The sequence below is a fragment of the Gracilinanus agilis genome, chromosome 1 (genome assembly GCF_016433145.1).
Source record: "Gracilinanus agilis isolate LMUSP501 chromosome 1, AgileGrace, whole genome shotgun sequence".
NCBI lineage: Eukaryota > Metazoa > Chordata > Mammalia > Didelphimorphia > Didelphidae > Gracilinanus > Gracilinanus agilis.
This window is the reverse complement of record NC_058130.1, coordinates 733,526,492-733,542,021: the sequence shown is the minus strand read 5'-3', so window position 1 is coordinate 733,542,021 and position 15,530 is coordinate 733,526,492. Positions and strand designations below refer to the sequence as shown.

Below are 15,530 nucleotides of genomic sequence, written 5' to 3'. Positions count from 1 at the left end.
TAGAACAGAGAATGTCAGAGCTGGGAGGGAGCTTAGAACAGAGGATGTCAGAGCTGGGAGAGACCTTAGAACAGAGAATGTCAGAGCTGGGAGGGAGCTTAGAACAGAGAATGTCAGAGCTGGGAGGGAGCTTAGAACAGAGAATGTCAGAGCTGGGGGGACCCTTACAGACTATATATTCCAATCTTCTCATCTTACAGATGAGGAAACTGAGGCTCAGAGAGGAAAGCAGCTTGACCCAAAGTCACACAGTATACAGATTCTTTTTTTTTTTTTTAAACCTTTACCTTCTGTCCTATTATATATTCTAAGTAACAAGAGCAGCAAGGGCTAGACAGACAGGGTTAAGTGGCTTGCCTGGGGTCATACAGCTAGGAAGTGTCTGATACCAGATTTGAACCCAGGACCTCTTGTACCCAGGCCTGACTCTCTATCTACAGAGCTATCTTGCTGCCCCTCTAGTACCAGAGTCTGACTGCAAACTTAGGGCTTTCCCCACTATATCCTGCTGTCTCATGGGTAACCTGTACCTCATGATGACATGAAAAGGAGGGGGAGCATCTAGCTGGTGGCTCCCAGGCCTTGTGATCCTCGTTGACCTCACCTCTCCAATGTTAGGACTTCGTCAAATCACAATATTTAGAGTTAGAAGGGACCTCCACAGACCATCGAATCCAAACCATCCCTTCCAAAGATCATCCAGCTTTTGCTTACGGCCTTCTAGTGAGGGGAAAACTCATCCCCTCTTGGGCCAGCCCATTCCACTTCTGGACTGCTGTTATTATTCAAACCCCAAATAGTCTCTTCTTTCCCCTTCTCCCAGGCCTGTCTCCATGGCTCCCACTTCTTCTCCTTTGGTCCTTCCTCTATGGGACCAACATCGTGTCCATTCCCACTGGCAGGGCCTTCCCTCCTGATGGGGTCCATCTCCCCAGGAGACATGACTATATGGTCAGAAGGCTCTTTAGTGACTATAAGGCATAGGGTGTAGGCTGAAGGAATTGGCCGTTCTTAGTGGTAACTAGATGGCACAATGGATACAGCCCTGGGCTGGGAATCAGGAAAACCCAAGTTTCAAGCTGGCCTCAGACACATATTAGCTGTGTGACCCTGGGCAAGTCACTTAACCCCCTTTGCCTTGCCTTTACCACTCTTCTACCTTGGGACTAATACACAGTATTGATTCTAAAGACAGAAGGTGGGGGGGTTAAAAAATGTTTTTGCCCCCAAATTTGCCCTCAGGCAGAAAGGTATGGATGGATGGAGGCAGATTTCTATAAAGGCTCATTTATCATTTACTAGTATTTTATCATTACTATTATTATTTTAATCAATTTAATAAATATGTATTATTTGTTTTCATTTTAAATGTTAAATTAAAATTAATTAAATTTAAATATTTATTTATTCATTATGATTACTATTAATTACTGTTCTGACTGTTGTTCATCTGAGTTTGGACCTGTGATTGGATTCCTGATGACAGAACTCCCTCCACCAATGGGAATTCACCAAGCTCCTAGGCTTAGAATTTCTTTTCCCAGAGAGAGGAAGGGATGATGTCACCCAGCAGAATGGGATCCAGGCAGGACTTCCAAGGGCTGCCTTCTGTCTCTTTCTGGGAACTGCCTCTCCTCTTCAGAGATAACAACAGCCAGAAATCAGGGCTCCATCTGGGCTCTGTTCCCACATAATTGGGCATATCGATGAACAATAACAAAGAAGAACTTACATTTCTCTAATACGTACAGGCTCCAAAAGCATTGTCCCTACAAGAGCTCTCCAAGGCAGAGAGAGCAAATATTATTATTCCTGATTCGTAGACGAGGAAGATGGGTGAACAGGAGTCTGGGTGTTGTGTCTGAGGTCACACAGCTAGTAGAGAAGGCAGCATGTGGAATAGAAAGAACTCTGAATTTGGAGTCAAATCTGGGTCTGAATTTTGCCTCTCTTTGCCTCTTGCTAGTTGTGTGTCCTTGGGCAAGTCATTGTTTCACTGCTCTACACCTCCGTTTTTTCATCTTTAAAATGAGGGGATTAGACTACAATCTTTGTGATTTCATGATGGGTCCATGGACTGTCTTTTCTTCTTGGGCACCTCTGAGCCCCCATGGCAGAGGCTGCCTTTTCTCCCAATCCATTAGACAAAGATTCTAGGGCCACTCTCACCTTCTGAAAATCCTTGCTTTCCCCAGGACAGCGCAGGTGCTGCTGCTTGTCAGGGGCAACCTGGGGGGAGTACCCCAAGGAGAGTTTGCTGTGTGTGTGCTCCCTACAGGGATGGGGGTGATGGGAATGGCAAGCAAGTCCTGGGCTTTCTCCATCTTTTCTCTCCTGCACAGTATGTGCCCTACCTGGTGTTGGACATCTTCCAGGATTACCCCGGCGTTCCTGGACTCTTCCTTGCCTGTGCCTATAGTGGCACCTTAAGGTAAGCTCTAATATCCCCCCAGGTAGAGGGGGACCCCGCCCTTTACAACATCCCACCCAGCTTCTTATAGACAAGTACCGCTAGCAGGACTGTCTCCTCAGTATAAAGGAGGCATTGGATTCCACAGCTTAAAAGCTCCATCCCGGTTCTGACATTCTGTGTTCTAAGGGCATTCCCAAGCTCCAGTATTCTACTTTCTAAGGGATTCCCCCAAGCTCTGACACTCCATGTCCCCAGAGTCCTCCCAAGCTCTGTTATTCTGCTTTCTGTTCCTTTTTTTAAAAATTAATTAATTTATTTAAACCCTTACCTTCTGTCTTGGAGTCAAAACTGTGTATTGGCCCCTAGGCAGAAGAGTGGTAAGGGTGGGCAATGGGGGTCAAGTGACTTGCCCAGGGTCACACAGCTGGGAAGTGTCTGAGGCCAGATTTGAACCCAGGACCTCCTATCACTAGGCCTGGCTCTCAATCCACTGAGCAACCCAGCTGCCCCCTATTATTCTGCTTTCTAAGGGTCCTCCTCCCAGCTCTGATATTCCATGTCCTGAAGGCTAACCCAGCTCTGACATTCTATATTCCAAGGATCCTCCAGGCTCTGCTCTTTATTCTTCTATGGGTTCTCCAAGCTCTAAAATTCTGTGTTTTAGGTTCTGGTGGCCTTCCTAGCTTTGATGGTCTACTTTCTGAGGATCTTCCCAGCTCTGACATTCCATGTCCTAAAGTCCCTCCCAGCTCTGACCTTCTATATTCCAAGGGTCCTCCAAGCTCTGACATGTATTTTAGGAACTAACAGCCCTGATAGTCTATGTTCTAGGTATTAAGGCCACTCCTAAATCTGACTCACTGTATTCTAGGCATAAGATTCCTCTCAGATCTGACATTCTGTATTCTAAAGGCCCTCTTTGCTCTAATATTCCAATATTCTGGGTACTAAGCATTCTCATCTGATATTCTGGGTTCTGGGTGCTTCTTAGGGTGACATTCAAGGATCCGATGTGGCCAATGGGCTAGGAAGATCAGGAGGGCATGAGCTCCAGTTTGGGGAAGGGAGAGGGTAAGTCCTGCTCTCATACTCAGTGTTTCTGCAGCACAGCATCCACTAGCATCAATGCCATGGCAGCTGTCACTGTGGAGGACCTGATCAAGCCCCGGCTACCAAGCATCAGCCCTCGAAGACTGACTCTGGTTTCCAAGGGACTGTGTAAGTCAAGGCGGGGTACTGGGGAGGCAAGGGAGGGAAGGGATAGATCCTCAGGGGGGAAGGCAGACGAGGGTAAAAACTATCCCTTTGACTTCTTCCCAGAGAAGATGGTTCAAGGCTAGACCACTCCAGCTGCTAAGGTTCCCAGAGCCAAGGTTCGAGTCTTCTGACAGCTGGCTGGGTCTGAGGCTTAGAGGTTTGGGGGGAATCCTAGGGGTCCAGAAGCCCCCATCCCTGCCCTCTTCTCTCAGATGGGCAATGCTGCTAATGACTGCTCCTCCTTGTTTCTGGTATTCACCAGCTCTCATCTATGGTTCTGCCTGTCTGACGGTGGCTGCCCTGTCCTCCCTGCTTGGAGGTGGTGTCCTTCAGGTGAGCCCCTAGCTCTAGAGATGGTCCATCTCCCAGCAGACTCACCCTGGCTCCCAACAACAGAGAGGACTAAACCTTGAACCCAACCCTTAGCCTCCAGGGAGAAAGAGGGAGAAGACGCTGATCTGTCTATTTTTTTCTATTTAATTCTTTCAACCATGTGAGAAGAAGGCCATGCTGGATCTATCATCCCTATTTAATAAATGGGGTGAAAAAGGGGTAGCTAGGTGGCTCAGTGGATAGAGAACCAGACCTGGAGATGAGAGGTATCGGATTCAAATCTAGCTGAGACACTTCCTAGCTGTGTGACCCTGGGCAAGGCACTTATCCCTAATTACCTCATCCTTACCACTTACCCTGGAATTGATACTTGGTATTGATTCTAAGACAGAAGGTAAGGGGTTTTAAAAAACAAGTGGGGAAACTGAGGCCAAGGAAAAGGAAGGGATTTAGCTTATGTCACAGAGAACTAATGGCAGGCAGGATTAATTCCATTTTATTCAATTATACAAACGTTTATTATTTATTAATATAAGGGCATCTGAGTCTCCTGATTCCCAGAAAGCCAGAGCTCCTTTCCTGACCCCAGATCATGCTCTTTCTGAGGGGAGAGCCAGTCTCTCAGGTAGTGAGGAAGGCGCAAGGAAATGCAGGTCCAAATCCTGAACACTCTCTTGCCTCCCCAGGGCTCTTTCACTGTCATGGGTGTGATCAGCGGTCCACTGCTTGGAGCCTTCATCCTGGGCATGTTCATTCCAATCTGCAACACCATAGTAAGTTCTTTCTGCCCCTCCAGGCCTTGCAAGGTTGGCAGGAGATGGAAGGGAGCTGTCCAGCTGGACGACACCTTAGAAATCATCCATCCAACCCTCTTATTTGAGAAATGGGAAAACCAAGGCCTTGAGATGGAAAAGTCTAGCGCAAGCCTTAAGAGGCTAAACTAAAATCGAGGGTCCCCACTCTACCCCACTGTCTGTCACGTCTGGCTCCCAAGGTGCCCACACAGACCAGAATGAGCCTGGTCCTGGGGCCTCAATAGCAGACCCATCATCTGGTCCCATTCTCCTGTGTGAGCACAGGCCATTCATGCCCCCACTCTGGGTCTGTTTTCTCATCTATAAAATGGGGGTTGGATCTAAGTTCACTTGTAGTTTTAAATGTTGTGGTTCTCTTCCAGGGTGTTTTCTCAGGCCTGGGTGCAGGTTTCGTACTCTCCTTCTGGGTGGCTGTGGGAGCCACTCTGTACCCACCGAGCCCACAGACGATGGGCGTATTGCCCACCTTCACAGATCACTGTGCGCTCTACAATGCCAGCGAGGGTCTAAACATCACTGTGATCATGGGGACACTTCCAACAAGGACTCTTTCTGCCCCAGGAGACCGGTGAGGACGTGAGAGGTGGTCCTGCCCTCACAAAAGCCCTAATCTGAGAGGAAGAAAAGAAAAAGAAAATAGAGTTAGATGGTACCCTCAAAGGTCGTACCTCAATAGGAATCCTCTCCCCAATATTCCTGCTGCATAGTCGTTCAGTATCTGCTTGGAGACCTCCAGAAAGGAGAAGCTCAGTATTCCTGAAAGCAACCCGATCCATTTCTTTTTTTTTTTTTAACCCTTACCTTCTTCCTTATTTTTTTTTAAACCCTTAACTTCTGTGTATTGGCTCCTAGGTGGAAGAGTGGTAAGGGTGGGCAATGGGGGTCAAGTGACTTGCCCAGGGTCACACAGCTGGGAAGTGTCTGAAGTCAGATTTGAACCTAAGACCTCCCATCTCTAGACCTGACTCTCAATCCACTGAGCTACCCAGCTGCCCCCTCTGCCTTATTTTTAAACTCTTACCTTCTGCCTTCTGTATCATTTCTAAGGCAGAAGGGCAAGGGCTGGGCAATTGGAGTTAAGTGACTTGCTCAGGATCACACAGCTAGAGGCCAGACTTGAACCCGGATTCTCCTGCTTCCAGACCGGGTTCTCTGAGATCCACCCTGCTACCAGATTCTCTAAGCCATTTCTAATCGTACCCATTAGATTTCTAATCTATTCTGCCCTCAGGGATCTTCTGCTCTCAAGGAAAGATGAAAAATGTCTGTTAACCGAATTTGAGAGGAAACAGACGGGGAATATCTTGGGGTCGGTGGCAGCGTTCGCCATCACTAGCAGAGCCTGGGTCTTGGAAGGTGGAGTGGGTAAGAGGGATCTGGGGTGGCAACGCTGATGACAACCCTCTTCCCACAGACCTGCTATTGCCGACGACTTCTATGCCATCTCCTACCTGTATTATGGGGCCCTGGGCACGCTGACCACAGTGCTGGGCGGCATCCTTGTCAGCTACCTGACAGGTAAATACAGGCTTCCCGGAGAATCTTGGGTCTTGGCAGCCTCTTAGAGGTCATTCAGCCCAGCTTCTCGTGCTGGGCTGCTCTTCGCATCCAGAACCTCGCTTCCAGAAGGAATCAGACCTGAGTCAACTGTAAGGGATATTCAAGATCCCCCTTACTAGAAGTTGTAGGGAAGGTGCCCACCAGCACTGAGAGAGGGAGTTTCCTCATTGAGGACTTCCTTGTCCTAATGAAATCACAGTCTAGTTCTTTACCCTTCTTTTGGATTAGATTTGTGAGTATCTTGGTATGGGAACTCTCAATGACTTCAGAGTCTGTAACCTAACAGAATGGGTCAAAATCAGGTCTTGAACCTGGATCTTCCTGAATCTGAGGCCAGTTCTTTATGAATTCAGAGACTCTTTAACGATAATTCTTTGGCTCCTAGGTTGAGAAAACACACTCAGTTATCTTTTCATGTCCTAGATGTAAAATGCATTGCCCAATATGATATAATCAATAAATATATAATATATAAGGATATATATAATAAATATTGTAAAGATTAAAATTAATATACAATAATTAAGTACATTCTATTTTATAACATTTTATTAATAATAACTAAAGTAAAAAACTACCTAAACCAGCCCTGCTTGTGAGAAAAAGAGAGTGAGAGGGAGGAGTTACAGAGCTTATAAACAATATGTGACCATGCAATGAGGTGAAGAGATTAAAAGGAATTCTGGGAAGGGGGCAGCTGGGTAGCTCAGTGGATTGAGAGCCAGGCCTAGAGACGGGAGGTCCTAGGTTCAAATCTGGCCTCAGACACTTCCCAGCTGTGTGACCCTGGGCAAGTCACTTGACCCCCATTGCCTACCCTTACCACTCTTCTGCCTTGGAGCCAATACACAGTATTGACTCCAAGATGGAAGGTAAGGGTTTAAAAAAAAAAAAAGGAATTCTGGGAAATAGTGAAGGACTTCTGGGGGATGAAGTCCAAGGTACAAAATTCTAATTAATACAATATAATAAAAAAATAAAGCTCAATAGGAATGTTATTGTCATCATCACCCTCATTGTATCTTCTCTTTTCAAGTGAAGTATCAATAATAGGTGACTAGAACATTCTAGATCATAAATAAATATCTATTGATTCCTTTAAAAAAAAGTCATCCATTCACAGAGCTTATAGCAGAAGTACTTTTTTTTTTTAAATTTAAAGACCTTCCCTTTTGTCTTAGAATCAATACTAATTATCTGTTCCAAAGCAGAAGAGTAGTAAGAGCCAGGCATCTAGGGTTAAGTGACTTGCCCAGAGTCAACCAAATAGGAAGTATCTGAGGCCAGATTTGAACCCAGGTCCTCCTGATTCCAAGCCTGGTTCTCTATCCAATGTGCTGCCTAGCTGCCTCTAAAATGTTTTTTAAAAAACAATTTTTAAAAAATGAATGAATAGACTTTAGGTTAAGAAATCATAGTTTAGAGAGACTTTTAAAACATTTCCATTTATTTAGTTATTTGTTTTAGAATATTTTCCTATAGTTCCATGACTCGTGTTCTTTCCCTTCCCTCCTCCCACCCCCTTCCCAGAGCCAACACACAATTCCACTGGGTTTTACATGTGTCATTGATTAGGACCTATTTCCGTAGTATTATTTGCAATAGAGTTTAGAGTCTACATCCCCAATCATATCCCCATCAAACCATGTGATCAAGCAATTGTTTTTCTTCTGCATTTCCACTCCCACAGTTCTTTCTAGAGAGAGACTTTAGAACATAGAATGGCAGAGCTCGAGTGATCTTTTTTAAAAAAAACCCTTACTGAAAAAACACAAAAAACAAAAAACCCTTTACTTTCTGTCCTAGTAACAACTCTAAGAGAGAAGAGCAAGGGCTTGGCAATTGGGATTAAGCGACTTGCCCAGGGTTACATAGCTGGGAGGTATCTAAGGCTAGGTTTGAACCCAGGATCTCTCAACTATCCACTATGCCACTTAGCTGCCCCTCAAAGGTGACCTTTCTAAAAGCTAGACTGTCAGGGCTGAGAGGAACCTAAATATCCCGGAGTCCAACTTCTATCCAGTTGGTCATGAATGGTGGGTCGTCCATGTCTTCCTGTCCTACCTCCCATTCCAGGGAGTTTATAGCCATGAAGGCTGAGGCTGTGGTTCAGGCTACACCTATTGTCCTTTCCTTCCTTTCCACAGGCCCCACCAAGCGGAGTGAGCTGGGCCCTGGCCTTCTTTGGTGGGATGTCATGAAACAGATGTCGTCTGTGGCCCCCATGGCTAAGTCGGTGCCCCTGGAGGAGGCTCTGACTAATTGCAAGGTCAGAACCAGATGGACCGGACCACCAGGAGAAGCTGGGGCAGAGCTGGGGAGGGGGATGCACTGGGCCTGGCCCATGGCTTCTGGGAAGGTTGATAAATTGGCCTGGATGGTACCCTCGGGTTTTTAGATCTAGAGAAGGACATCTTTAGATTAGAGTTATGCTAATAATTGTATTTTTGCGATGGTCATCGAAGGACATAAGGATACCAGCAACTGATGGGGTCAAAACCAAGATGGCGGCTTAGTAGCAGCAAGAATACTAGCAATTCATATATATATATATCAAAATTCAAATTCATTACCAGTTGAAGTCAGACATGGCGCCTCCCTTACTTCTCTTGGTTCCTCGAAGAGATTTATCTTGTATCCTAGTAGTAGCCTGCATGGATGGTAAGGGTCTCCCCAGGTCACAGAAGCAATGAGTCCTATCCCTTTGATTGCGTTTATTTATTTATTTAAAACCCTTAGCTTTTATCTTAGAATCAATACTAAATATGGTCACATAACCGTGGAAAAAGATTCTAAATGTATTAATTAAATAAAAAGCCAAAATTTTAAAAATACTAAATATTGGTACCAAGGCAGAAGAGTGATGAGGAATAGACAATTTGGGTTAAGTGACTTGCCCAGGGTCACACAGCTAGGAAGTACCAGAGGTCAGATTTGAACCCAGGACCTCCTATCTCAGCCTGGCTCTCTATCCACTGAGCCACCGAGGTGTCCCTCCAGTTGCTTTTATCCTCACCCCCCCCAAACACTTCATGCCACATTGGTCACTCAGGTAATTGTTAAAACAAGGTCTATATCCATCCATGAGCCAATTTGCTAATGTGCCAGACACCTTGTAGGCCCACCTCTGGAATACAAAGTGAGGCAAAAGACAGTTCCTGCCCTCAAGGAACTCATAGTCTAATGAGAAAGAGAAGCCAACAAATATGTCCAAATAAGCCATATTCAGGACAATAACAACGAGAAGGAAGGCACTAGAATTAAGGGAGGTTGGAATCTTAGTTGAGACTTGAAGTCCAGGAAGGCAATAGGTGGAAATGAAATGGGAGAGCTTCTAGACATGGGGGATGACTTGGGGACAACCAGGGGAAATGCCCAGGGCTGAGAGCTGGAGTGTCCTGTTCCTGGACAGCCAGGAGACCAGTGGCACTGGGTCAAAGAGTACATGAGGTTTAAGAAGACTAAAGGGGAGAGTGAGCTAAGACACTTGGTCTACAGGACAATTTTCCCTGGACTCTCCCCCCTCCTATGATATTATCTTGTTTTTCTCACAGTTAATTTTCCACCATGCCTCCTGCTTATCCTGATTCTCTGGAAGCAGTCTGAGTAGAGTGAAGCAGGTGGAGTGGTCTCTCCCCCACTGTCTACCTCTCTGGCTTACTTCTCCCTTGATGGCCAGGGCATAAGTCCTCAGAGCTGATGGCCTCCTGAGAAATTGAGAAGTCCACCTGATTTACCTACCTGATAAATATCCCTTTCCCCATCCCCTCTCTTCCTAACAAGGGGCCTCTAAGGGGAAAGAATTCGGGGTGAGATATATTGGTCATTCCTATCCAAGCCTTTCTGATATCTGGTGGGAAGGGAGCTGGCCCTCAGAATCAGGTCCCAGGTTTTGGGCCTCTTTTTGTCTCTCCAGGACTTAGTACAGTGCCTAGAATACAGTAGGTACTTAATAAATGTTTATTATATTGTATTGTATACACTGATCCTGGAGCCCCTCTTCAGGGCTAGACCTGTTTCTGATCCTGTCCCTCTTCTCTCTTTCAGGATTCTAAGGAGCACCCACAAGAGGTCAAGAAGCCCCCAGGCCCCCCACCTTTCTGGCCCCAGGATCCACAGTTACAAAAGGAGGCAGAGGAAAGCAACCTGCTCAGAGAAACCGATATCTAAGTGGGTTCCTCCAAATACTGAGAGAGACTGAGAAACCCACACTGAGGGGGTTGGGCCAGAACTTTGGCCTGGCCAGTCCAAACCCAGGAACCTGCTCCTTGTGTCTCTGATTGGTCTGAGCTTGTTTTATGCTCCTGTCTCTGGGGTCCTCTAGATTTGCTAGAATTAAGGACAGAAGAGAAAGGGCTGGTGCCTCCTGGATTCATGGGCCTTCCCCTTGGTCTGATTATTCCTTCATGGGGAAAGTGATAGGTTTGGATCAAATTCTATTTCCCCAGCTGGATCCTTGGGGAAGTCAAGTTGTTTGTGTGTGTATGATATGGTGGAGGAGAGAACTTTCCCCTCCCCTGAGGACTCCACACATGTGGGTCGACAGATGTTGGAATACTCTCAGTTTCATCTTGGAACCCCTTAACTCCCTTCTAGGCTCAGTGTTTCCTACAAAATGCCTTTCCTGATTCTTCTCTAGATTCTTGATTCTTCCCTAGGTTCCTGATTCTCCCCTAGGCTCCTGATTGTTCCCTAAGTTCCTGATTTTTCCCTAGGGTCTTGATTCTTCTCTAGGTTCCTGATCCTTCCCTAGGTTCCTGATTCTCCCCTAGGCTCCTGATTCTTCTCTAGGCTCTTGATTCTTCCCTAAGTTCCTGATTCTCCCCTAGGCTCCTGATTCTTCCCTAGGGTCTTGATTCTTCTCTAGGTTCCTGATTCTTCCCTAGGCTCCTGATTCTCCCCTAGGCTCCTGATTCTTCTCTAGGTTCCTGATCCTTCTCTAGGTTCCTGATTCTCCCCAAGGCTCCTGGTTCTTCCCTAGGCTCCTGATTCTCCCCTAGGTTCCTGATTCTTCCCTAGGGTCCTGATTCTTCCCTAGGCTCCTGATTCTCCCCATGGCTCCTGATTCTTCTCTAGGTTCCTGATTATTCCCTAAGGTTCCTGATTCTTCCCTAAGTTCCTGATTCTCCTCTAGGCTCTTGATTCTTCCCTAAGTTCCTGATTCTTCCCTAGGGTCCTGATTCTTCCCTAGGCTCCTGATTCTCTCCATGGCTTCTGATTCTTCTCTAGGTTCCTGATTATTCCCTAAGGTTCCTGATTCTTCCCTAAGTTCCTGATTCTCCTCTAGGCTCTTGATTCTTCCCTAAGTTCCTGATTCTTCCCTAGGGTCCTGATTCTTCCCTAGGCTCCTGATTCTCTCCATGGCTTCTGATTCTTCTCTAGGTTCCTGATTATTCCCTAAGGTTCCTGATTCTTCCCTAAGTTCCTGATTCTCCTCTAGGCTCTTGATTCTTCCCTAAGTTCCTGATTCTTCCCTAGGGTCCTGATTCTTCCCTAGGCTCCTGATTCTCTCCATGGCTCCTGATTCTTCTCTAGGTTCCTGATTATTCCCTAAGGTTCCTGATTCTTCCCTAAGTTCCTGATTCTCCTCTAGGCTCTTGATTCTTCCCTAAGTTCCTGATTCTTCCCTAGGGTCCTGATTCTTCTCTAGGTTCCTGATTCTTCCCCAGGTTCCTGATTCTTCCCTAGGTTTCTGATTCTTCTCTAAGTTCCTGATTCTTCTCTAGGTTCCTGATTCTTCCCTAGGTTCCTGATTCTTCTTTAGGCTCTCTTGCTCTCCTGTACCCCTCCTGAGCCCCAGAATCATTTTGTATTTATTTTGTAAATATTTGTATTTGTTTATCTGTGTAGTTGTTTATCTGTGTAGTTGGTTATCTCCTACTACGCCCTTCAAAGGCAGGGATTATTTGATTTTTTTTTGTCCATGAATTCCTGGGGCTTAGCTACAGGTGTGTGACTTGTAGCAGGTGATTAATAAATATTTGGTCTTGGGATCAAATCTGGCCTCAGACACTTCCTGGCTCAAGTCCCTTCACCCCCATTACCTAGCTCTTATCGTTCTTCTGCCTTGTAACCAATACTCAGTATGGATTCTAAGAGAGCAAGGAAGGGTCTTAAAAATAAATAAATAAAGAGATATTGGTGAATTGAATTGAATGGGACAAGAAGGAGGGAATGAATGAGGAGAAGGATTGCTGGAATATTACTCCCAGCTCCAAAAGAAGCCCCATTTTCCAGGTCATCCATCCTTATCATTCAGTCCCACCTGAGCTCCCCTTCCTGAAGAACACTGGACCAAACGCTGGCCCAGAAGTCAGGAAGACCTGACTCAAATCCAGCCTCAGAAAATAATTGTGTGGACCTGAGAATAATTAGGACCTGAGGACCTAATCGCTCACTGTCTACCTCAGTTTCCTCAACTGCAAAATGGAAATGATAATAATAGCACTTAACTCCCAGAGTTCTTCTATGAATCAGATGAGTCTTGGCACAGTGCCCTGTACATAGTAGGCTCTTGTCTCCTCCCCAGCCTCACCCTCTAAGGAAAAAAAAACTAGATTTTGTTTGCCAGGAAAGCAAATTCCATGACATATCCAACCCCGGAGGAGGTCTCAATAAAACAATTTTCCCGAGTCAGCTTGCACTTGCTGACGACATTGGTGTTTGCTTCCTGTAGCTGTTTATGCTTCATTGTGTTTGTACTTATGTGCATGTTGATTTAGGGAATTGTTAGACTAGAAGTGAGCCTTCTGCCCCTTTGGCATCTCTTCCCTCACTGTACCTAGTACAATCCCGAACTTGTTGAGTCTCAAACAATGCAGTCGGTAACACTCTGATAATCCCATTTATCCTGACTTTTAATGAACACACTGTGACGCCATTTGGAAATGAACTTTCCATCCCAGGCCAGGGTCCCAAGATCCACCTGGATCTCATTTATCTTTGCTAACTGGGAAGAGTCAATGAGGTATATCTTTATCAGGGTTGGGGATGGAAGAAGTCCAGAGACAAGGGCTTCCCATCTGAATTCCTAGGATTTTATTATTTATATTTTATTTATTTAAGTTCATTTCACTTCGTGTAATGTTTTCTTTCTTTTTTTAAATCTTTTTTATTGATCAATTAAGAACACTTTTCTTTGGTTACGTGTGAATTCCTAGGATTTATTTATTTATTTTTAGCTATCTATCTATTTATTTATTTATTTTTAACCCTTACCTTCCGTCTTGGAGTCAATACTGAGTATTGGCTCCAAGGCAGAAGAGTGGTAAGGGTAGGCAATGGGGGTCAAGTGACTTGCCCAGGGTCACACAGCTGGGAAGTGTCTGAGGCCAGATTTGAACCTAGGACCTCCCATCTCTAGGCCTGGCTCTCAATCCACTGAGCTACCCAGCTGCCCCCCTGAATTCCTAGGATTTTAAAGCTGGAATCAACACCTTTATTTTAAGGTTAAATTTTAAAATGTGCATCTAGGCCTTGTTTCTGCATTCATATAGTTTTCCCCTTTCACCATCCCAAAACCATCTGTTATAACGAAAAAGACAAAAGGGTAAACAGAGGAAAACCAACAAAAACAATAAAATATTGCAGTAAGAGAAAATTATCTCTCTTCTTCAGAAACAAACTTGGTCATTAGAATCAACCATCATTCAGGGTTGGGTTTTTTGGTTTGTTTGTTTGTTTGTTTTTTAACCCTAACTTCTGTCTTAGAATTGAGACTAAGTATTGATTCCAAGGCAGAAGAGAAGTAAGGATTAGGCAGTTGGGGTTAAGTGACTTGCCCGGGGTCATATAGCTAGGAAATGTCAGAGGCCAGATCTGAACCCAGGACTGACCACCCCCAGACCTGGCTTTTTATCCACTGAGCCACTTACATGCCCCATCATTTACTTTTGACACTGCTCTCCTCTGGTCCTCCTGTTACCTGGCTAATTGGTCCTCAGTCTCCTTTGCTCAGTCTTCCTCCAGGTCACTGGCTACTAAGTATAGGTGTCCCCCTAGTCTCTGTCCTGGGATCTTTTCTTCTCTTCTCCCCTTATGCTATTTCACAGTGATTCCATCAGCTCCTTTGTGTTCAATGATCTCCTCTATACACATGGTTCAGATTTATTTATCCAGCCCTAACCTCTTTCCAAAGTTCTATATAGTCTCAGATGTTGTCTAAACATTTCAATCATGTTAACTCTTCATGGTCCCATTTGGGTTTTCTTGGCAAAGATAATGGAATGATATGCTATTTCCTTCTCTGGCTCATTTTACAGAAGAGGAAACTGAGGCTAACAGGGTAAAGTGACTTGCCCAGGGTCACACAGCTAAGAAGTAACTGAGGATATGAACTTTAGTCTTCCTAACACCTGGCCCAGCACTGTATTCATCTAACTGCTTTCTTAGTCCCAGATGACCAACTGCTTATGAGATATCTTGAATTGGATGTCTCATGGACATCTCAAACTCATGTCCCAAATAGAGTTCATTATCTTTCTCCTCAAACTCTCTCCCCTGGGATGGTTTCAGAAAAACCTGAGAAGATTCATATGAAATGATGCAAAGTGAAGCAAGCAGAACCAGGAGAACCTTGTACACAGTAACAACATTAGTGTAATGACGTGAAGGACTTAACATTCTGATCACTATACTGATCCAAGACAATTCCAAAAGATTCACAGACAAAAATGTTATCTAGGGGACAGTCAGAAGGCTCAGTGGACAGAGAACCAGGCATAGAGATGAAAGGTCCTGGGTTCAAATCTGGCCTCAGACACTTCCTACTTGTGTGACCCTGGGCAAGTCGCTTAACCCACTTTTCCTGGAATCAATACAATTTTTATTCTAAGGTGGAGGGTAAGGGTTTTGTTTTATTGTTTGTTTGTTTTTAAGTGCTATCTACATACATCCAGAGAGAGAACTGAAGAGCTCCTGGTACAGATTGATGTATGCTTTTTTTAACTATTCAAATTTTTCTTGCTTTTTTTTTTTAGTATAAGTCTAATATAGAAATATGTTTTACATGATTTCACATGTATAATTCTCAATGACTGAGGCAGGAGAGAGAGAGAAAATTGGGAACTCAAAATTTTAAAAAAATGAATGCAAAAATATTGTATAATTTCTAACCTCAGGAATGCAAATAAGTCTCCAAGCCATAAAGAAAT

At 44.9% G+C, this 15,530-nt stretch overlaps 1 protein-coding gene across 1 annotated transcript in view; it reads left to right on the top strand.

Moving 5' to 3' along the window:
• Window positions 1-10,548, top strand: part of SLC5A5 (solute carrier family 5 member 5) — a 22,729-nt gene extending 12,181 nt beyond the window's left edge. Inside the window, exons 6-13 of the mRNA XM_044685359.1 lie at window positions 2,279-2,431; window positions 3,519-3,631; window positions 3,933-4,003; window positions 4,690-4,776; window positions 5,181-5,386; window positions 6,233-6,336; window positions 8,526-8,647; window positions 10,426-10,548. Coding sequence (XP_044541294.1) covers window positions 2,279-2,431; window positions 3,519-3,631; window positions 3,933-4,003; window positions 4,690-4,776; window positions 5,181-5,386; window positions 6,233-6,336; window positions 8,526-8,647; window positions 10,426-10,548 — 979 coding nt within the window. The remainder of the gene's footprint in view (window positions 1-2,278; window positions 2,432-3,518; window positions 3,632-3,932; window positions 4,004-4,689; window positions 4,777-5,180; window positions 5,387-6,232; window positions 6,337-8,525; window positions 8,648-10,425) is intronic.
• The last annotated feature ends 4,982 nt before the right edge of the window (window positions 10,549-15,530 follow it).